At 44.2% G+C, this 23,131-nt stretch overlaps 2 protein-coding genes across 8 annotated transcripts in view; one reads left to right on the forward strand and one right to left on the reverse strand.

Annotated features, from left to right (window-relative positions):
- CMC2 (C-X9-C motif containing 2) overlaps window positions 1-23,131 on the reverse strand; it is a 63,963-nt gene that overhangs the window by 28,241 nt on the left and 12,591 nt on the right. The window contains exon 1 of one of the 3 annotated variants that reach the window (XM_030819304.1): window positions 8,309-8,342. The exons of 1 other annotated variant lie outside the window; for it this stretch is intronic. The gene's annotated coding sequence lies outside the window, so the exon portion shown is untranslated. Of the gene's footprint in view, window positions 1-5,970; window positions 6,142-8,308; window positions 8,343-23,131 lie in introns of those variants that run through there. One more of the 3 variants, XM_004087452.3, reaches the window with a different exon arrangement.
- CENPN (centromere protein N) overlaps window positions 4,757-23,131 on the forward strand; it is a 29,246-nt gene continuing 10,871 nt past the window's right edge. For 2 of the 5 annotated variants that reach the window (XM_003272465.2, XM_012505438.2), the window contains exons 1-7: window positions 4,757-6,513; window positions 11,125-11,305; window positions 13,351-13,396; window positions 16,497-16,556; window positions 16,934-17,010; window positions 19,448-19,624; window positions 21,943-22,044. In XM_003272465.2, the coding sequence (XP_003272513.1) occupies window positions 11,135-11,305; window positions 13,351-13,396; window positions 16,497-16,556; window positions 16,934-17,010; window positions 19,448-19,624; window positions 21,943-22,044 (633 nt within the window). In that variant the 5' untranslated portion in view covers window positions 4,757-6,513; window positions 11,125-11,134. Of the gene's footprint in view, window positions 6,514-11,124; window positions 11,306-13,350; window positions 13,397-16,496; window positions 16,557-16,933; window positions 17,011-19,447; window positions 19,625-21,942; window positions 22,045-22,098; window positions 22,225-23,131 lie in introns of those variants that run through there. The other 3 variants (XM_003272463.3, XM_012505440.2, XM_012505439.2) reach the window with 3 other exon arrangements.

Consider the following 23,131-nt stretch of genomic DNA (forward strand, 5'->3'; position numbering starts at 1 on the left):
ACTTGAACCTGGGAGGTAAGGGAGCAATGAGCCAAGATGGCACCAATGACCTCCAGCCTCGGTAACAGCGCGAGACTCCACCTCAAAAACAACAATAACAGAAAACAAACACTGGTTTAATCGCTAGAAAATCTCTAACTTTTTTTTTTTTTTCTGAGTTCCCTTATTATTTATTGATCATTCTTGGGTGTTTCTCAGAGAGGGGGATGTGGCAGGGTCTTAGGATAATAGTGGAGAGAAGGTCAGCAGATAAACACGTGAACAAAGGTCTCTGGCTTTCCTAGGCAGAGGTCCCTGCGGCCTTCCGCAGTGTTTGTGTCCCTGGGTACTTGAGATTAGGGAGTGGTGATGACTCTTAAGGAGCATGCTGCCTTCAAGCATCTGTTTAACAAAGCACATCTTGCACAGCCCTTAATCCATTTAACCCTGAGTTGACACAGCACATGTTTCAGAGAGCACTGGGTTGGGGGTAAGGTTATAGATTAACAGCATCCCAAGGCAGAAGAATTTTTCTTAGTACAGAACAAAATGGAGTCTCTCATGTCTACTTCTTTCTACACAGACACAGTAACAATCGGATCTTTCTTTTCCCCACATTTCCCCCTTTTCTTTTCGACAAAGCCGCCATAGTCATCATGGCCCGTTCTCGATGGTCGCTGTCTCTTCGGAGCCGTTGGGTACACCTGCAGAAAGGCTGTCACTTCACACTCGGAAGGTTGCACAGCGGCCAGGCAGAGGCGCTCCTCACTTCCCCGACGGGGCGGCCGGGCAGAGGCGCTCCTCACTTCCCAGACAGGGCGGCCGGGCAGAGGCGCTCCTCACTTTCTAGACTGGGCGGCCGGGCAGAGGTGCTCCTCACTTCCCAGACGGGGCGGCCAGGCAGAGGTGCTCCTCACTTCCTATACGGGGCGCTCAGGCAGAGATGCTCCTCACATCCCAGACGGGGTGGCGGCCGGGCAGAGGCACTCCTCACTTCCTAGATGGGGTGGCGGCTGGGCAGAGGTGCTCCTCACATCCCAGACGATGGGCGGCCAGGCAGAGACGCTCCTCACTTCTTAGACGGGGTGGCGGCCGGGCAGAGGCGCTCCTCACGTCCCAGATGGGGCGGCCGGGCAGAGGGGCTCCTCAAATCCCAGACGACGGGCGGCCAGGCAGAGGCTGTAATCTTAGCACTTTGGGAGGCCAAGGCAGGCGGCTGGGAGGTGGAGGTTGTAGCGAGCCGAGATCACGCCACTGCACTCCAGCCTGGGCAACATTGAGCACTGAGTGAGCGAGACTCCGTCTGTAATCCCAGCACTTCGGGAGGCCGAGGCGTGCAGATCACTCGAGGTCAGGAGTTGGAGACCAGCCTGGCCAACATGGCGAAACCCCGTCTCCACCAAAAACACAAAAACCAGCCAGGCGTGGTGGTGTGTGCCTCCAATCCCAGGTATTCGGCAGGCTGAGGCAGGAGAATCACAGGAGCCCGAGGCAGGGAGGTTGCAGTGAGCCGAGATCACGCCACTACACTCCAGCCTGGGCAACAGAGGGAGACCTTCTCAAAAAAAGAAAGAAAGGAAGGAAGGAAGGAAGGAAGGAAGGAAGGGGGGAGGGAAGGAGGGAGGGAGGAAGGAAGGAAGGGGGGGAGGGACGGAGGGAGGAAGGAAGGAAGTGGGGGAGGGAGGGAGGATGGAAGGAAGGAAGGAAGGAAGGAAGAAAGGAGTCTCTAACATTTTCTAAATCTATTTGACAAAATATTTTTGCACATTTCTATCAACCAGCACTCAAATGTGTGCCTTTACAATTCAGAAACAAGCTTATGATGTACTGAAATGATTTCTTTAATTGACAAATACCTGAGAAGACACTTGGCTGAGATAACATTAATAGATGCAAAGATGTATATTAGCCTAAGTACATAAAATGGTACATATTTTCCTCCCTCTATAACAAGTTTACCTCAAATGCATATGCTATTGTCAATCTGGGTAGGGTACCAATAAAACGTCTTCGCTTCTAATTCTCATTATTTAGTTTTCTTTGAATTGACAAATAATAATTGTATATATTTATGAGGCCCTTCTAGTTTCTTAGCCTAGATGACTATGTCAAAGAATAAAATGGTTTAATTTCATTTCCTTTTCCTATTCTTGGTAAGAAGCTACTACTTAACCTAAAGCTCTAAACACTCAGCTTATCCCTTATCCAAAAGATTCCTTGCTTTCCCCATCACTCCTTTCTTTCTTCTACCACATATTTTTAGCTAGATATGCTCTTCCTCCCCTTGCCCTCTATCTACCCGTCACCTATGCTCCCTGCCATCCACTTTGTCTCACTTGGCTTTGCCTAAAGGTTGGTGCATACACAGATGTACTGCTGTATTCTGGGGTGTAATATGTAAGGTACAACTGTAAAAATGGCAATGTTCCCTCAGAAAACATGTAATTAAGTGCTGATGTCTTCCAGTACTCACCTTTAAAAGACTATTCTAGTAACACAATTTAACTCAAAACATATTTAACAAACTGAAGAAAAGCTAAATACGTATTCCATACTCTTATTCTTAAAATTTCTTCGAAGTCATAAGAAGATATCAACGTTATTAGTTTAGGAAATAATTTGTTGAACACTTGCCAAGTGCTAAGCACAAGTCTTAGCAACAACCCTATGAAATGGGTAGCCTTTTAAATTCAGTTGAACCATGATAAATTGTCTTTTCATAGGTCAAAATATGCACTGTCCACATTTTCATAGAGAAACTAAGCCCCAGGTCACACAGTAGTTAGCTGCAAAGTTACAACCCAACATAATCTCTAACCATGACAGATTTTTAATCCATGTTCAAAATAGAAAAGACGGGCCTTCACAGCAGTTTGTGAATGAAATACATTCAGATGGAAAAACTATTTCCCAAAGAGCTTCCGATTGACTACAAGTTTAACAGGTAGTCATTCTAGGCCCAAGTTCCAAAGCAGCAAACGTAATATTATCCTGTAAGTGTGGAAATAGTGAGTCCGTCAAAACACACAAAAAAAGAGGAGTATTGTATTTGTCACTAGTCAGCTACTCACAAGTTATGTCATTTTGGTTACTAATCTGAGACCGAAGTCTCTCTTCCATAAAATGGAATTTGCTCTTGACCTATATCTCAGTGATGATATGGGTTTAAAATAACTTATGTGAGGCCAGAAGCGGTGGCTCACTCCTGTAATCTCAGAACTTTGGCAGGCTGAGGCAGGCAGATCACTTGAGGTCAGGAGTTCGAGACCAGCCTGGCCAACATGGTGAAACCCAGCCTCTACTAAAAATACAAAAATTCGCTGGACGTGGTGGTGGGGGCCTGTAATCCAGCTACTTGGGAGGCTGAGGCAGGGGAATCGCTTCAGCCCTGGAGGCAGAGGTTGCAGTGAGCCGAGATGGCACCACCTACACTCTAGCCTGGGCAACAGAGTGAGACTCCATCTCAAAAAATAATAATTATGAACATCAGCAGCACGGTGGAAACGAAAGTGAAAGGAACATAAGACCTCCTTCTTGGATATTTCCAGTGAAATAGAGAGAGAGGGATAAATTCCATTCAAACTGTTATTATTTGAATAGAGTAATATTTAATTCCAGTGCAGACCTCATGCCAGGCTGCTCCTAGGAGCGACCCCAGGGGCTGCCACAGGAGAAAGCCTTAACTACTCTGACTTCCACCAGTTTGTCAGTCTCATCTTTACAATGGCATTTAAGAAAACATCAAAAGGGTAAATTTGTCACGATTCCACCACCTCCCTCCTCAATCCAGCCCCATCCACTGTGTATGCACACAACGATACCAAAACAGTCCACTGAAATTCCTGAAAACTTTCAGCTGTCAAATGTGTTTTGATAGCTAGCTAAGGGGCCCACAATGGCAATTTTAACCTTTCCTGAGGAGTAAGCTGGGAGGGTAGAAGCGGTAGGGTACTCTTAGTGAAGAGATAAAACTTACAGCTTTATTTTACTCATTCCTTCAACCAGAGTCTACTGACTCTGAGGTACAATTTTCCTCAAGAGTAGCCTAAGACAGATTTCAACCACCAGGTGGCAGAATTTTAGAAAATAAATCAAGGGCCAGCGCTGTATTAACTTTAGCATAAAGGAAACGGGTAAGCATTCCAATAACTCACTTCAGCAAATCTATAATCACAAGGAAGAACCCTGTATTTTAATGCCAGTTGGCTTTTCTTTAGAAAGATTTTCCTATTGTGCGGCTGCACGGGAAATTTACACTACAGTTGTAATTTCTAATGTTACTGCAAAATAAGCAAAAAACAAGGCCAGAAAAGTCTGTTGTTACAAGTCTGAAGAATCTGTTCTCCAGAAAAAAACTGTAAGCTGTAAACTCCGCTTTCTAAAATATATTTTTTTAGGCTAGGCGCGGTGGCTCACGCCTGTAATCCCAGCACTTTGGGAGGCCGAGGCAGGCAGATCACTTGAGGTCAGGCCAACATGGTGAATCCCCGTCTCTACTAAAAATACAAAAATTAGCCGGGCGTGGCCTGTAACCCTAGCTACTCAGGAGGCTGAGGCACGAAAATCACTAGAACCCGGGAGGTGGAGGTTGCAGTGAGCCGAGATCGCGCCACTGCACTCCAGCCTGGGCGACAAAGCAAGACGCCGTCTCAAAATAAAATTTAAAAATATATATATATATATAAACAAATAACATAAAACATTTTTAAAGCCTATATTTCGGCCCTGGTATTAAATAATTATTTTTCAACTTTTCAAACTATGAGCCATACCGCAGCAGAGGTGGCAGACATGGTCGGGGACTGCCTCCCCTGCTCACTTCCACTTATCACAGCGACTTATCAAAGGACCAATTCTAAACCGATACCACTAAGAAAGTGACTGGAGCTGGCTGGCACTGTAGACTCCATTCCAGGCTGCTTCTGGGAGGGACCAGGGGGCTGCCTGGGGAGAAGGGCTTAACTACTCTGACTTCCACCAGTTTCTCAGTGAATGCGCCCTCGCAGCTTTCCCTGAATAAACATTACCAGGACTTACAAGGTGCCGAGCACTCTGCCAGAATCATGCGAATTTCAGAGGAAAATACCCGTTCATACATCTCAAGAAACGCACAGGCTCGTGAGGGAGCATTCTTGCAAATGCACATGGTAAATGCCCAATCGATGTTCGTTGAATGTCAGAAATTCACAACTAGTTCAGGCCTCAATGCAGTAGGAAAAGGATGAAAAAGAAACTCATTTTAAATCAAGTAAACAAGTGCAAAAGCCACGTATATAGAGGAGAGGAGATACGAATGGCATCACAACATAAAAAAATTCCTTTGCCATCGAAAACTTCCATGCCTTTAAGGTTTTAAATGAAGACTTCCAAAACTGATTTACTTAAGACTCTACATAAAACGCCTGATCTTTAAACCCAAGAAAACAAAGGTGAATGTGTTACTTTCCTGGGCGGAAAAAAAAAGGTATTAAAGGAGAAAAAAAGAGTAAAGTGTACTGACGGGGCTCTTAGTGGGTTCTCACATCACAGGGCACTGCAGCTGAGACGTGCGTGAACGGCCCCCGTTTTCTACCCGCAAATTCTCAATTGCTAAACAACAGTAACAAAACTTTATTGGGCGCTCATCGTGTCAAACCCTGTGTTGACGGCTCCATTCCGCAAGGCCCATTCTACCGGCGAGGAGGCCCCGGCTCCAGGAGGGGAGGAGCGCGCCCAAGGTCACCAGCCAGTGAGTGGCGGGCTTATTCCAACTCCGAACGACGCCCAAGGTCTGTCTCGGCCACCAGCGTGTTCCAGCGAGCGCCCAGCCACCTCACTCGCAGCCTCCCCAGCGCAGGAGCCCGGCTGTGGGCCTGTGGCAGCCGGGTCTTCCCGGTCCCCACCTCCTGGGGCCGACGGGCGGCAGGAAGGGGCTCGGCGGGACGCCCCGTCAGGGGACCGGAGGAGGAACAACGGACCACGTTCCGAACGGCCTGGACTCCCGAGACTCACCCGACTCGCGGCCACACCGGGAGAACTGAAGCGGCAGTCACCGACGGAGACGACCGACCCGAAGGCCGGCTGCCAGGGAGCAGACAGCTGAACCGCTTGCCAGACGCCAAAGGCCAGAGACGCCCTCCACCTCTCCACCGCGGTCTGGGCTCCCCGCCCCCGCCGCCCGCGGGCCCTAAGGCGCATGCGCCGCCTGGCCTGGATGGGCCCATTCCCGTCGGTCGCTGGGGGAGGCACAGTGAGTCCACTGAGGCACGGCAGCGTCTATGCCACAAGCCGAGCAAATAAGCCACATCCTAACGGAGCCTATGTGTCAGTCCACTACTGGTGCAAGGCTGCACACTTCTAAGAAGTGCAGCGCGGGGGCTTGGCGACCTTCGCTTCAGTCGCTCCCCCGTGCAGTCCCCTGTGCCCAAGACACAGCCTGATGCTTGCGCTCCGGTGGGCGGGGCTTGGAGGCGGCGGGAACTGCAATTGGTGGCTTTGAAGGCGCGGCGGGCGGCAACAGCTGCTGTGGAGTGAGACTGCAGGAGATGTGGGCCGGTAAGAGAGCCCCGGGCGGCATTGGATCGGGCCCCGGAGGGTGTGGGGCCTTGAGGAGGCCAGATCCCAGGCCTCGGGGGCGGCTTTTTTCGCAAATGTTGCACGTTGTGAGGCGCAGGATTGGCGCTGGGTCTCGGGCTCGAGGCGGGGAACTACGATTCGGGCCGAGGTGAGGGGGCGGTGACGCTGTGCCGTCCGTGACGTCACTTCGCCCGCGGTGGGGGCGGGTCGAGCCTTACGTAGGCGCGCGACTGCGTCAGAGGCGGGCCATGTAGTCATGTGACCAGGGGCTCCGCTCTCCGAGCCTGGGGGTGCTTCCTGGCCCAGAGTTGGGGTTTTGCTGTTCTGTCACCTCGGCTTCCGTCGTTTTTCGTCCGTGTACCCTCTTGCGTTGCTCCTCGCGTTGCCTGTTGGAGCTCAGCAGAGGTGTGTGGCTACGGGGGCGTTACTTAAAATGGATCTTTTCGATCATGCGTTCCACAGATCTTGAGCATCTACTGTATGCCAGGCACTAAAGCGCTAGGAGGTATAAAGAAAGTTTAAAAATGGGGCCGGGCGCGGTAGTTTATGCCTGTAATCCCAGCACTTTGGGAGGCCGAGGCGGCCGGATCACCTTAGGTCAGGAGTTCGAGACCAGCCTGGCCAACATGGTGAAACCCCGTCTCTACTAAAAATATAAAAAAATTAGCCGAATGTGCTATCAGGTGCCTGTAATCCCAGCTATTTGGGAGGCTAAGGCAGGAGAAGCGCGTGAATCCGGGGGGCGGAGGTTGCAGTGAGCCGAGATCGCGCCACTGCACTCCAGCCTGGTCGACAAAGCGAGACTCTGTCTCAAAAACAACAAAAAAAGGAAAGTTTAAAAATGGTCACAGGGGTAAACGTTTACTAAAGGGATTTCCGTCTTAATTGGTGGGATTGAGGGCGCCTTACCAAATTTTTTTATATGGGCGTTCTGCAAACTTTACCCAGAATTAATCATCTAACGTACTCTTTAAAAAAAGATGCTAAATCTCAAGACTTCCGTACGCCCTTCTCCCAGTTTAATTTGATAGGGCCCAGGAATCTTCATTTTAACAGCCTAGCCTCGCCTGTGGGTTTTTTGTTTTGTTTTGTTTTTTGTTTTCTGAGACGGAGTCTTGCTTTGTCGCCCATGCTAGAGGGCAGTGGCGCGTTCTCGGCTCACTGCAACATCCTCCTCCCGGATTCAAGCGGTTCCCCTGCCTCAGCTTCCGAGTAGCTGGGACTACAGGTGTGCGTCACAACACCCGGCTAATTTTTGTATTTCTAGTAGAGACAGAGTTTCACCATGTTGGCCTGGGTGGTCTTGAAGGACTCACCTCACGCTCCCGGCCCCTCGCCCATGTTCTTAATGGGAGAGGTGTTGATTTGATGTTTCACTGACTGTTGAACCCCAGTCCGCCCAGGTTGTCTCCTCAGGCATTCATTCCACAAGTATTTATCAAGGACGCATTACACTGTTCTTGGCCTGATTAGACTTACTGACTATAGTGAGGCAGTTCTGGTCTAGGAGTATAGCTGTGAATAAAAACATCGTCCTGCCCTAGAGCTCAATTTTAGAAACCAGCAAATTTAAAAAGATAATTTCAGATAGTTCTGTAAAGACAATTAGCAGTGCATGGCCTGGTGCAGTGGCTCACGTCTGTAATCCCAGCACTTTGGGAGGCCGAGGCGGCAGGATCACTTGAGATTGGGAGTTCAAGACCAGCCTGACCAACATGGTGAAACCCCATCTTTACTAAAAATAGAAAAATTAGTTGGGTGTCATAGTGCACACCTGTAATCCCAGATACTCGGGAGGCTGAGACAGGAGAATCATTTGAATCTGGGAGGCAGAGGCTGCAGGAGGCTGCAGTGAGCAGAAATCGCACCACTGCACTCCAGTATGGGTGACCGAGCAAGACTCCATCTAAAAAAAAGGAAAAAAAAAATTAGCAGTGGAGAGTGGGGAAGTAACTTTTGGTCGGGTGGTCAGGATAAGTCTGAGGAGAAACCATCTAAGCTAACACCATAATTACAAGAAGTCACTGGAGAGAACATGTACAGGAAGAACCTTCTAGGCAGTCGTAACTGCAGGCACAATGGTCCTTCTCCAGAGAGATTATTTAAGAGACTAGCGTAGTTGGAGCTCAGAAAACCAAGGAGAGGGAAGCGTGGGCCACGCAACACGGGGCCTTGTAGACCATGGTGAAGGCTTTAGATGGTCTAGTAACTACACAAAGAAACAAGTCCGACTCCTGTTTCATGATCCTGATTCTGTTCCTAAGACCTTAATTCAGTTATTTTTCTATTTCTAAACGACTCCTAATCCTTCCTATCTTTGTCTTACTATCGTTTTCAGTATATTGTTAAAATACAGTCAACTATTTCTTTTCAGAAGTGGACAAGGATAATTTTTCAGTGTTCAACGAATAAGTCACAGCCAGGACTCTTGCAGGAAGATACTTCTTTGTCCCTGGAATTCCCAAAATTGTGAAGGAAACAGATAAGACTGACAGGCTTGCGTCTTAAACACAGATGCCAAGGTCTGTGTGTGCCTTCCTAGAAGATACACTGTTAAGGGACATTAAAGTATGCAGGTGATACCCTACATTGTTTAAAAATCATGTTTGCAGACCACGCATGGTGGCTCACACCTGTAATCCCGGCACTTCGGGAGGCCAAGGCAGGCAGATCACTTGAGGTCAGCAGTTCAAGACCAGCCTGGGCAACATGGTGAAACCCTGTCTCTACTAAAGATACAAAAATTAGCCAGGCGTGGTGGTGCACGCCTGCAGTCCCAGCTACCTGGGAGGCTGAGGCAAGAGAATCACTTGAACCAGGCAGGGAAGGTTGCACTGAGCCGAGGTTGCACCACTGCATTCCAGCCCGGGCGACAGAGTGAGACCGTATCTCAAATGAAAAAAATAAATAAATATCATATTTGCTTGCTTTTTTGTTCTGTATTTGAAGAGAGAGACAGAGGCTCACCGGTGTCCCCAAATAAAGTAGCAGACGTGAGATCAGCTGTCACCATTGGCTCACAACTTCTGCCCAAAGGAAAATAATAAAAGGGCTCAGAATCTTCCTTCCTTATTCCTGCAGCCACTAGGTCATTCTTCTGGAGATTATATCCCTTGCCAAGGCACACCAGATTTGGGGCTCAGGACCTTACAGACAGTTAAGGAATCTCACCTTCAGGCATGGGCAGGAGAAGTGAGGGAGGAAAGAGCTCTTTGTTCACAGGCAGTGCATTAAAGGACTAAGAGACAGCAATCTACTGCACCGCTAGCTCTTAGCATGTCCTGTGGACTCACAGATCCAGCTGTTATTCAGTATCTCCATTTGGACTCTCATCTTAATATTAACAGATTCAGAACAGAATTACAGAATTGAGCTTTCTTCTGCCCCTCTGGCAGTCTTGGCCATCTCAGCTGATAGTAACTTGGTCTTTTAGTTCCCTGGTAAAAACCTTGGTTTCATCTTTGGTTCTTTTCTTGATCTAACACCCCACATGTAATCCATCTGGAAACCCCATGACTTCCCTCTTAAAAGTATATCCAGAACATGACCTCTTCCCCTGCCTCACTAACCTCCACCCTCTGCCCTGGCCTCCTTACACTGCATTCTCAGTACAGTAGCCAGATTGATCCTGGTAGAAAAGCTAAACAAGAGCATGTCCTGCCTGTGCTCAGCACCTTGCAGAGTGAAAAAAGCAGTGATCCCCGCGGTGGCTTTCAAGGCCCTCCATAACGACTGACCACACCTCCTTCTCTATGCTTCCTTCCTGTCTCTGCTGTCCCCTCACTGGAGGCCACCCTTCCCTGTTCCTCGAAGGCCCCAAGCAGGCTCTTGCCTCAGGACTTTTGCACATGCTGTTCCTTCTGCCTGGAAAGCTCTTCCACCACATGACTCCTTCTCCTGCAAGGATTGCCCTCAAGTCATATTCTCTGTGAGGCCTACTCTCTCCAGCACTCCCACACTCAACTCAGCCTGCCAAAATTTTTCCATTTTCTCAGGCGCTCCTCACTTTTAACATAGTTTCTGATTTCCCTGTTGTTTCTCTCTCCCCACTAGAATGGATGCGCCATAGTGGAACAGATGTTTGTCTTTTTGACCAAAGACATATCTATCCCCAGTGCCTAGAAAAGGGCCTGGCATGCACAGATCCTCAGTAAGGGGTTTCATGAATAAGTAAATGAATGAATGATTTATATATCATCGCCATCAAAATACTCTAGCCAGAAAAGGAGAGATAGCACTAATTTTTAAACTCAAAAACATTTAAATATACATTAAGGAGAAAATAAATGCTTACGCTAAAACACTGCAGAATAGCTGAAAAAGTGTAAACATGTAGGTGTTTGACCTACAAATCAAAATCCCAGCTAAATATGATGCTGATGGCCAGGCGCAGTGGCTCACGCCTGTAATCCCAGCACTTTGGCAGGTTGAGGCTGGTGGATTGCTTGAGCCTAAGAGTTCAAGACCAACGTGGGTGATGTAGTGAGACTCTGTCTCTATTTTTCATATGTGTGTGTATGTGTGTAAAGACAGATAGACAAGTATTGTATTTGGTTAATACTTTGTTGTGCTGTTTTTGTTTTGTAAAAGTGCCAAAGAGATGGATGAGACTGTTGCTGAGTTCATCAAGAGGACCATCTTGAAAATCCCCATGAATGAACTGACAACAATCCTGAAGGCCTGGGATTTTTTGTCTGAAAATCAACTGCAGACTGTAAATTTCCGGCAGAGAAAGGAATCTATAGTTCAGCACTTGATCCATCTGTGTGAGGTAACAGTGTTAAAAATGAGCCTTGAAAAGAGTGCTACCCCCTTGGGTTTTTCTTTCTTCTATTGCCTTACTCCAAAAGAGATGTAAGGTAGCTGCTAAACTACTAGTGAAGTGATGAGGGCTATATACAACTGCAGTGGAAAAAAAACTAATTTTTAATTGACCTTTTCATCCTAAAAGAATGCTTAAAAATCAATAAGATGGAAAAAGTAAATATCATAGAAGAAAAACAGTACAAATTAAAATAACGAGCAGTATTTTTTGCAGTATTTTTTTAAACCTATCAAATTATCAAGGATGAAAAGACAACAACACCCGGATGTACTGGCAAAGTTGTAAGGAAAGAGACTCTGTCTTTCATGTGTATTTATCTACTTAATTACTTATTGTTTTAAAATGTTTTCAGACTATCAGAAAAGTTGCAAATATAGTTCAAATAATTTTCTTATTCCAATATACCCGTCCCTCCTTCACTTTTATTTATTTATTTGTTTATTTATTTTTGAGACAGAGTCTTGCTGTGTCATCCAGGCCGGAGTGCAGTGGCACAAACTCAGCTTACTGCAACCTCTGCCTCCCAGGTTCTAGCGATTCTAGTGCCTCAGCCTCCTGAGTAGCTGGGACTACAGGCACGCACCACCACACTGGCTAATTTTTGTATTTTCAGTAGAGACGAAGTTTTGCCATGTTGGCCAGGTTGGTGTCGAACTCCTGACCTCAGGTGATCTGCTCACTTTGGCCTCCCAAAGTGCTGGGATTACAGGTGTGAGTCACCATGCCTGGCCTCCCTCGCTTTTAAATAAATATACTTTTTGACTTAGCAATTCTATTTACAGAAATTTATGATGAGAAAATAATAAAAAATAGGAGGTATGTATAAGTATTATAATTGATAAATATTTAGTCATATAAATCAAGATGCATTGTAGCATTGTTTTCAAAACAAAACACGTTCACGTAAAGACGTGTGTACTAATGCTCACAGCAACATTATTCATAAAAGCCACAAACTGGAAACAACCCAAATGTCCATCAGCAGGTAAACAGATGAACAGATTGTGATGTTTCCATACAGTGGATATACTTAGCAGTAAAAAGGAATGAAGTATTCATAGATGCTAACATATGGATGGATATCAAAATAATTATGCTGAGTAAAAGCCAGACCAAAAAAATGAGTACACACTTATGTTAACATTCATATAAACCTCTAGAAAATGCAAACATATCTGTAATGACAGAAAGCAGATCAGCATTTGCCTTAGGACTACGGCTTGAGAGGTAGAGACATGGGAACCAAGAGGAGTAGAAGGAAGTGGGCAGTGATAAGAAGGGGACACAAGACTGGACTCAGTGGCTCCTGCCTGGAATCCCAGCACTTTGGAAAGCCAAGGCAGGCAGATCATTTGGGGTTAGGAGACCAGCCTGGCCAACATGGTGAAACCCCTTCCCTACTAAAAATACAGAAATTAGCTGGGCATGGTGGCGCACACCTGTAATCCCAACTCCTCGGGAGGCTGAGGCAGGAATATCATTTGAACTGGAGACAGCGGCTGCAGTGAGCCAAGATTGCGCGTTTGCATTCCTGCCTGGGCAATAGAGCAAGACTCTGTCTCAAAAAAAAAAAAAAAAAAAAAAGAAAGAAACACGAGAAAATTTGGGAGGCAATGCTGGTGGATATTGTCACTGTCTTGATTGTGGTAATGGTTTTGTGTGTATATTCATAAGTCAAAATGTATCAAATTGTATACTTTAAAAATATACAGTTTAATGGATGATAATTATACTTCAATAAAGTTGATTTTTAAAAAATCAAAAAGTTAAAAGTGATAAATGAGGAATAAATTGTGAGAGAAGGTTGTGGACTAAGACAGGAATCAGAAAGAATGTCTATTGGTTAACAGGAGAAGAGATTGGAGATGGGTTGTCAGTAAAGTACTGAGAACGTGCTAATAGTCTGTTCTAACCAATCCTAAAATGTGTTTTAAATGGGATAGAACCAAACCTATCACCACAGTTACTAAATAATTTGTTTTCTCTTTTAGGAAAAGCATGCAAGTCTCAGTGATGCTGCCCTGTTAGACATCATTTGTAAGTTTTAGTGATTTGTATTTATACTTAACCAATCAGTTTTATTAGAGGCAATTTTGTTTCTTTGTTTGTGAGACAGGGTCACCCTCTGTCGCCCAGGCTGGAGTGCAGTAACGCCATCTCAGCTTACCGCAACCTCTGCCTCGTGGATTCAGGTGCTTCTCCAACCTTAGCCTCCCGAGTAGCTGGGAGTGCACCACCATGTATGGCTAATTTTTTGTATTTTTTGCCACAAGGTTTTGCCGTGTTACCCAGGCTGGTCTCCAGCTCCTGGGCTCAAGTGTTCCTCCTACCAAAGTGCTGGGATTATAGGTGTGAACCACTGTACTTGTCCCAGAAGCAATTTTGTATATAACGCCTCAGAGTCTAGAGTTGAGGAGACCTTGTTTCAAATCCCAGTATGTCACTCAGCCGTATGTTCTTTGACAAGTTGCATCACCTTTCTGAGCCTCAGACTTCAAGCAGAGATAATAGTACATGATCTACTTCACGGGATTCTTGTTAGGATTAAATGAGGTAGTGCCTGAGAAGCTGTTAGCGTGGTAACTGGCACATCAGAAGCACAAAGCAAATGTTAGGCTTTGTATTACTCAGGTTGCCAACTTACAACAGCTCAACTTAAAATTTTTCAACTAGTATGAAAGCAGCAGACAGTCAACAGAAACCATACTTTGAGTTCCCATACGACCATTCTTTTCTTACTTTCAGTACAGTATTTAGGAAGTTACATGAGGTATGCAACAGTTTATGATAGAAGACTCTGTTGGATGATTTTGCTCAACTGTAGGCTAATGTAAGTGCTCTGAGCACACATAAGGTAGGCTAAGCTAAGATATATGAAGGTTAGGTGAATTATTTTCACCTCAAGGTGGATTTATCAGGCATAGCCCCATCATAAGTCAGGAAGCATCTGTATTATTATTAAAGGATTTGAAAATATCTTTCTGAAAATTTGTAGCTTCTCACCTCTCTTCCCTTCCATTTCATTGATTTTTGTCTAGCTTTCCTGTCTGTACTTTTTCAAGATGTCTGTTTTTTTTTTTATCAGAAGGCAGCATAATATAGGGGCTGAGAACACAGGCCTAGGGCCAGACTTCCTGGGTTCATTTCATGGCTCCATTACTGCCTCCCTGTGAGCCCTGGAGGAAGCTGGTTAATATCTCTGTGGCATACCAGCACCTCTGGTATTATCATTTGACCAATCTGTGTAATAGTGATAATATCACATAAGGTTATGGTGAGGATTAAATAAGAGTACCTGTTAAATACTTAGAGCCTGGTATTAACTAATTGCAGTCATTATGTATTAGCTGTTTTCTGTAAGTGTAACAAAAATTATGTTTATTAATACTTTGCTCCAACTCATGGCATGCTCCAATTCAGCTATTGCTGAATTTAGAGCATCTGCCTCTGATTTAGTTTGTCTCATTTTCAGTGGTTGGATTCTCTCAAGCATAAAAGATGGATCCACACCATTCCCATTTCACATAGATTGATTCAAAAATTCATTGAACACCTGGCTGGACGCAATGGCTCACACCTGTAATCCCAGCAGTTTGGGAGACCAAGGCAGGTGGATCACCTGAGTTCAGGAGTTGGAGACCAGCCTGGCCACTATGGTGAAACCCCATCTCTACTAAAAATACAAAAAATTAGCTGAGCATGGTGGCAGGTACCTGTAATCTGCTACTCGGGAGGGTGAGGCAGGAGAATCACTTGAACCCAGGAGACAGAGGTTGCAGTGAGCCAAGATCGCACCACTGCACTCCAGCCTGGCGACACCGCAAGACTCTGTCTCAAAAAAAAAAGAAAAGAAAAGAAAACCTGGTCTGAAGTCCAGAGACACAGACAGAGGTCAGTGCAGAGAGAGTTTTAAGCCAGAAGGATGAAGGGATATGGTTGAACTTGCTAACTTCCTAGGTCCATTTCTATCCAAGACACTCCAAGTTTGTAACTCCTGAAAGGTGTTTTCTGTCATATACTTATTCATTCATTCGTTCATCAAACATATACTGAAGCCTGGTGTGGTGGTGTGGGACACTTGGGAGGCTGAGGCAGGAGGATCGCTTGAGCCCGCAAGTTCAAGTCTAGCCCAGTTAACATAGTGAGACCCTGTCTCTTAGAAAAACAAAACAAATATTGAGTGCTTGCTTTATGCCACGCAGTTAAGTTTCGACCTGGGACTACAACAGTGAACAGGTCCCTCATTTCCATCAGAGTCTAACTGGAAAGACAGGCAGTGTACAAATGAACATCTAAATAAATAATGTGGCCGGGCACGGTGGCTCATGCCTGTAATCCCAGCACTTTGGGAGGTCAAGGTAGGTGGATCACCTGAGCTCAGGAGTTCAACACCAGCCTGGCCAACATGGTGAAACCCCATCTCTACTAAAAATACAAAAAATTAGCCAGGCATTGTGGCAGGCACGTGTAATCCCAGTACTCGGGAGGCTGAAGCAGGAGAATCGCTTGAACCCGGGAGGTAGAGGTTGCAGTAAGCTGAGACTGCACTACTGCACTGCAGCCTGGGCAACAAGGGTGAAACTCCGTCTCAAAAAATAATAATAAATACATACATACATACATAGTGTGACGTCAGGTAGTGATGAGTCCTCCTGACGGGAACTGGGAACTAACGCAGGGCTTTTGAGGTAGGGTGATCAGGGTGGGGACTATTCTGAGTAGAGAGCAGAATGAGGTGGGGAGCGGGGTGTGTAAGGAGCTAGGAGAAGAGGCTCCAGGCAGAGGAACAGCTGGTTCAAATGTGGGTCCTGTGGGGCACAGCATTCCCTGTCTTGCTAATTAATGTGGCATTCTGTGGGGCAGGCTTACGTGGAAATGGAATAAATGGGCTAACTTAGAATAAATACCAAAACTCAACTGTATTATCTAAGTCCGTTGAATTGAGTAATTATGATTTGCCTTATTTATATGAAGTAAATTTAATCCATATAAAGTTCATATTTTGAATACAAATCTGTATAACCCGATTTATGAATTATTATTATTTTCCCCAGTTTTAAAGTATAGAAATATCTATAAGCATATTACTTCAAAGTTCTATGATATGCTACTAGTAAACCTTTCTTCCCTCTCTCAGATACGCAATTTCATCAGCACCAGAAAGTTTGGGATGTTTTTCAGATGAGTAAAGGACCAGGTAATATTTTCTGTTTACAATTGAATATTTATATTTGATAGTTTGGCTTGGACTCAGGAGGCAGAGGTTACAGCGAGCTGAGATTGCACCACTGCACTCCAGCCTGGGTGACAGAGCGAGACTCTACATCCAAAAAAAAAGAATAGCATTATGTTCCTCATTTCTTTCAAAATGAGGTGATTATTTATTACTCACTTACGGAAAATGAGAAACATACTTCTTGATGCCATGTCAGAAGTACTAGCAGCATTTGTGTCATTTGATCATTATTACTCTGGAATTATATAAAATGCTTAGTTTCATGGTACTTTACAAATGTATTTACTGAAGACATTGTAACTCTCTTGATTTTTCTTTATTTTTTTTCACTTTGGCAGGTGAAGATGTTGACCTTTTTGATATGAAACAATTTAAAAATTCGTTTAAGAAAATTCTTCAGAGAGCATTAAAAAATGTAAGAATAAAATTCATCTTTTACATAAAATTCAATGTAATGACGTCTGTGCACTTAAAATTTGCTACTATCATAGTTTTTTTTTAATTTGTAAGAAATTCAGTTAGTAATAGTTCATACTGTTCTACTCCATATCAAAAACACACTGTAAATATTATGAAAACTTCCCTTTCCTCTCTCCTGTCCATTCAGGGCCTGAGGCTTCTTTTTGCAGAGGAGCTCAGTGCAACAGAGCTCTCTGCAGTGATGGAAATGCTCTATATTGGTAGTGTTCAGTTCAGCCACATGTAGCTGCTGAGCACTTGTGGCTAGTGTGACTGAGCAGCTGAATTTTTAATTTTTTTTTTTTTTTCTTGAGACAGTCTTACTCTGTTGCCCACGCTGGAGTGCGGTGGCAAGATCTTGGCTCACTGCAACTGCCTCCTGGGTTCAAGCAATTCTTCTGCCTCAGCCTCCCGAGTAGCTGGGACTACAGGCACGCACCACCATGCCCAGCTAATTTTTGTATTTTTAGTAGTGATGGGGTTTCTCCATGTTGGCCAGGCTGGTCTCGAACTCCTAACCTCAGGTGATCTGCCTGCCTCGGCCTCCCAAAGTGCTGGGATTACAGGCATGAGCCACCGCACCCAGCCTGAATTTTTAATCTTATTAAACTTTAATGATTTTTTTACATTAAATAGCCACATGTAGCTAGTAGTTCCAGTAAGGGTCAGTACAAACCTGAAGCACCCTTGATTTTACAGATGTTTTTGCTTTTGTAATGTGAAACAAAGAAGCTATTCAGAATAAGACAATCTTCCATTCAAGCCAGTAGAGGCCCACTGAGCATGTGACTGGGGCCAAGCTCTATGATGCTCACTCAGGAAAGTCAGACAGCTGTGTGCCGCCATACCCTGGACTGGGGAGACTTTCTTGTCTCCTGCACCGAGGAAATTTGGAAAAGCTGCTAAAGAATGGGCGGAATTTGCTAGTGCCACTGTAACAACCCACTTTTCCTAGAATAATATCTCAGAGGGAGGAAACAGAGATGTGGGCAAGCCGAGTGCATCTCACTCAAGTCCCTCCTTTCTAGGCTCAGAGCTTTAAAGGAAAGCTGAATCAGAGGGGAGCTGATAATCCAGGAGCAGGCTATTAAATTCCAGACCAATTGGCAACCATATTTAAAAGTTTGGAAAGGTCTGTATTTTATCCATGAAATGGATTCAAGGTAGTACCTCTGGTCTCACCATGTAACATTCCTTTAAAGGAGTTTTTAGCTTTTGAGCTAAATGCATAAGAGCATTACACAGCATTACACAGAAATGAAAAGGATTTTTTTAAAAAAAATCACAAAATGTTTTCCCAAAGATTCCCAAAATACTCATGAAAAGCAGAAAAGACTGCCAGGTCTCAACCTCATACAAGAGTATAGGGACATCATTGTTCACCCCCAAAAAAGCACCTGGAGTTGGTGCCACAATGAAATTTTAGTTAGGAAATTAATATATATTTTCAAGCCCATTATTACATAGAAATCTTCTTTAAGTGCATTATGACATAGAAATCTTCTTTTTCTTCTTTTTTTTTTTTTTTTTTTGAGACATGGTTTCACTCTGTTGCCCAGGCTGGAATGCACTGACATGATCTCGGCTCACTATAGACCTCCCAGGCTCAAGCCATCCTCCCACCTCAGTCTCTTGAGTGGCTGGGACTATAGGCACATGCCACTGTGCCTAGCTTTTTTTTTTTTTTTTTTCCGGTAGATATTGAGTTTCACTATGTTGTCCAGGTTGGTCTCAAACTCCTAGTCTCAAGCGATCCTCCTACCTCAGCCTCCCAAAGTGCTAGGATTACAGGCATAAGTCACAACACCCAGCCTTATTACACAGAAATCTTACTGTTAAACTTTATAGCGTGTGCTAGGTCTGGGTTAGATGCTAAGAAGGCTTCATTATAAAACAAGTATCTCATTTGTAAGGCTGCCGTACCTCATAAACTCTTAAACATGGAAGAACAGTTTTCAGGACAAGCCCAGGAAATTATTGAAAAAACAATCACCTCTACAAAAAAAACTTTTTTAAAAAAATTAGCCAGGCATGATGGCACGTGCCTGTGGTCTCAACTACTAGGGAGGCTGAGATGGGATTGCTTGAGCCCAGGAAGTTGAGGCTGCCGTGAGCAAGCTATGATCATGCCACGGCACTCCAGCCTGAGCAACTGAGCAAGACCTAGTCTGAAAAAAAAAAAGGAATGAAAAGGATTTTTTTTTAAAAAATCGCAAAATGTTTTCCCAAAGATTCCCAAAATACTCATGAAATGCAGAAAAGACTGCCAGGTCTCAACCTCATACAAGAGTATAGGGACATCATTGTTCACCCCAAAAAAGCACCTGGAGTTGGTGCCACAATGAAATTTTAATTAGGAAATTAAGCCTTTTTTTTTTTTTTTCTTTAATAAGGTGACAGTCAGCTTCAGAGAAACTGAGGAGAACGCAGTCTGGATTCGAATTGCCTGGGGAACACAGTACACAAAGCCAAACCAGTACAAACCTACCTACGTGGTGTACTACTCCCAGACTCCGTACGCCTTCACGTCCTCCTCCAAGCTGAGGCGCAATACACCACTTCTGGGTCAGGTATGGAACAAATTATTACAAGCTATAATATTTTATTATTCTATCTCAAAGGTCTATATAGATTTTAACTGTTCAATAAGTATTTGATAGAGAATACCAGGCCAGGTGCAGTGGCATGTACCTGTGGCCCCAGCTACTTGGGAGGCTGAAGTGGGAGGATTGCTCGTGCCCACGAGTCTAAGTCTGCCGTGAGGTGTGCTCACAAGACAAAGCAACACCCCACCTCTAAAAAAACAAAAAAAAAGATATAGAATACCACATGTAATTCTTGTTCTCCTAAAATAAGAAACAGAGAGTGTTGTTATCTGCAGATGGGAACATGGCATAAGATACTAGATTGGAGCTATATTTTATTGTTTTTTGATCTAGAAATAATGCATACTTAATATAAAAAACTGCAACTGATACAGAAGTCTCTAAAGATAAAAAGTCTTCAAAGCTTCATACCCCTTTTCCCTGTTCCATTCGTTCACAATAACTGCTGTCAAAGTTTGCTATTTCCTTTGACAAGATGGTTATTAGAAAAGCCAGGGTAGGCCGGGCACGGTGCTCACGTCTGTAATCCCAATACTTTGGGAGGCCGAGGCAGGTGAATCACCTGAAGTCAGGAGTTTGAGACCAGCCTGGCCAACATGGTGAAACCTCGTCTCTACTAAAAATACAAAAAAATTAGCCAGGCGTGGTGGCGGGCACCTGTAATCCCAGTTACTTGGGAGGCTGAGGTAGGAGAATTGCTTGAACCCTGGAGGCAGAGGTTGCAGTGAGCCCAGATCGCACCATTGCACTCCAGCCTGGGCAACGAGAAAGAAACTCCGTCTTAAAAGAAAAAAAAAATTAACATAACATTTCCACATGGTTACAAATGAATATACCTCATTACTTTTTCATAATTGTATAATTTGCTTATTAATGAACATTATGTTCATTTGTAACCATTTCTCCCACATTCCATACACAAGGAGACTGCTTTCACATAAGATGTAGCCTCTGTTCTGAGCCTGCTTCTCTTTATAGTTCTGCCTTTAATATCACAGGCTTCCTAGCATCTTTCCCCAAAGTTACTCATGAAAAGCAGAAAAGACTGGCCTGGCACTTGCTGCTACCACTGTTAGCATTCACAACCACAGTGGCACCTTCAGTTGGTTCCAGAGCTGCCACATCGGCTCGTTGCAGGCGAGCAGCTCCACCATCCTGGCTGCATCATGTCCTGTCACTCCACAGCAGAGCTGGGTGGAGGTGCGATGTGGAGTACCAAGGACTCCATTGTTGTGACCAGGCGAGCCCTAGGGTCCCTGTGACTACTTGCTTGTCATTTAAGTCTTTTGGTGGTTTATTGAAATGGCAAAGACTGCTACTCACTTCTATTTCTTTAAAACACTTCTTTACATTTGGGGTCTCCTCCTCCATGATACATAGTGGTCTTTCATCCACTCACAGCCAGGTGAGTACACCTTGCCACAGGTAGTTTAAACATTACCCCAAAGGCTAATGTTCTTTTTTTATTTTTAGATGGAGTCTCACTCTGTCACCCAGGCTGGGGTGCAGTGGAGCGATCTTGGTTCAAGCCAGGTTCAAGTGATTCTCCTGCCTCAGCCTCCCAAGTAGCTGGGACTACAGGCACTCACCACTGTGCCTGGCTAATTTATTTTTGTATTTTTAGTGGAGGTGGGGTTTCACCATGTTGCCCAGGCTGGTCTCAAACTCCCGACCTCAAGTGATCCACCTGCCTTGGCCTGCCAAAGTGCTGGGATTACAGGCGTGAGCCACCGCGCGGACTAATATTCATTTCTATTGTGTATCTTAAGGCAAACTTGTCTCTGTTCTCTAGATCTGGGTAAATATGTTATCCTATCATAGTAATTCTGTTTCAGTCTTCTTTTCCCCTAATGACAGGAAACTCTTATAAGCTGTATTCAATACATACTTTTTTCTTCAGTATTTGCCCTAAAGCATACATATCTGCATTTTTGTATGGCAATATCTTTATAGTATTAGATGACTGATATTCAAAAACAGTAACATTTTGAGTATTTATTGTTTATTCCTAAGTCTGAACTTGATTTATTAGTAACTTCTAACTTTAAACAGGATCACTTTTCTAAAAAACGATACAAAAGACTGCATTTATCAGAATCTTAATGCCATTAACCACTTTGTTTTTGAAGCTCAGTAACAGGCTATCAGATTTTTTTCTAGACTTCTTTTTACATTTACAGGGAAACTATTCACTAATTGCAGCTCTTACATTTTACTTTGACAAATATTATAAACACAGAGACAGTAATCCTAATAATAGTCTCACAAATTTTCATTTCAAGGCGCTGACAATTGCTAGCAAACACCGTCAGATTGTGAAAATGGACCTGAGAAGTCGCTATCTGGACTCTCTTAAGGCTATTGTTTTTAAACAGTATAATCAGGTGAGCCAATCAGTGACTCTTTAAAGGTAAATCTTTATTTTCTCTTTGACACAGGAGTTAGAAGCTACTGGGAAAATCTACCTCCGACAAGAGGAGATCAGTTTAGATATTACTGAAATGAAGAAAGCTGGCAATTAGTGAACATGAAAGGAAAATAAAAATTCCTCACAGTCATCTTTTCATGATTGTATTGTGTTTTATACCACTCATTAGTCACTGGAGTCGATGCTGTAGATCTCAGCTTCCAAATCAGCTAATCACACTAGAATTTGTTTTCTCTTTAGAGTAACTTCACATTGTGTTTTGAAGCTAAATATATTATTCTATCAAACAACAGAAAAGTAGAATTAACTTTTTGTCCCATCAGTCAAGCAGGTTATATAAGCACTGGAATTAAAGGGTAAAGCAGTGGTTTTTTAAGTCCCAAAGTTCATGCATTAAAATTATTTGAATGTAATGTTCCCCTCTAATGACAAATACAGATCTGTCCTTACAGATGCAGGGGGGTATTTTCAAACTGTGCATGGCAAATGTCTGCATATGTGTTGACACTCCTGTGAGTGGATTGTTAATGCTCTGTGTATATCTTTGAGCCACTAGAGATGTTATACTTCTGTATTTTCATCTGTTCTAAGCAGAAAGTAGTGATAGCTCTCTGCAAGCAGTCCCTCTTTAAGGAAAAACTAACATTAAGAAGTTATATCATGAGGCCAGGCACAGTGGTTCATGCCTATAATCCCAGCACTTTAGGAGGCCAAGGTCGGAGGAATGCTTGAGCCCAGGAGTTTGAGACGAGCCTGGGCAACATAGTGAGACCCCATCTCTACAAAATAAAAAATAAATAATATATATTTTTTAAAGTTAGATCATGATTTTCTTCTCTAGCCATCTCCTCCTACCTACTACCCTCTCACCAAATTGATATAAACTGTTCTGCTGTAATATGACAGTAGTGGCCGGGCATGGTGGCTCACGCCTGTAACCCTAGCTCTTTGGGAGGCCAAGAAGGGCAAATCCCATGAGCCCAGGAGTTCAATACCAGCTTGGGCAATATGGCGAAACCCCGTCTCTACAAAAAATACAATAA

The sequence above is a fragment of the Nomascus leucogenys genome, chromosome 2 (genome assembly GCF_006542625.1).
Source record: "Nomascus leucogenys isolate Asia chromosome 2, Asia_NLE_v1, whole genome shotgun sequence".
Classification (NCBI taxonomy): domain Eukaryota; kingdom Metazoa; phylum Chordata; class Mammalia; order Primates; family Hylobatidae; genus Nomascus; species Nomascus leucogenys.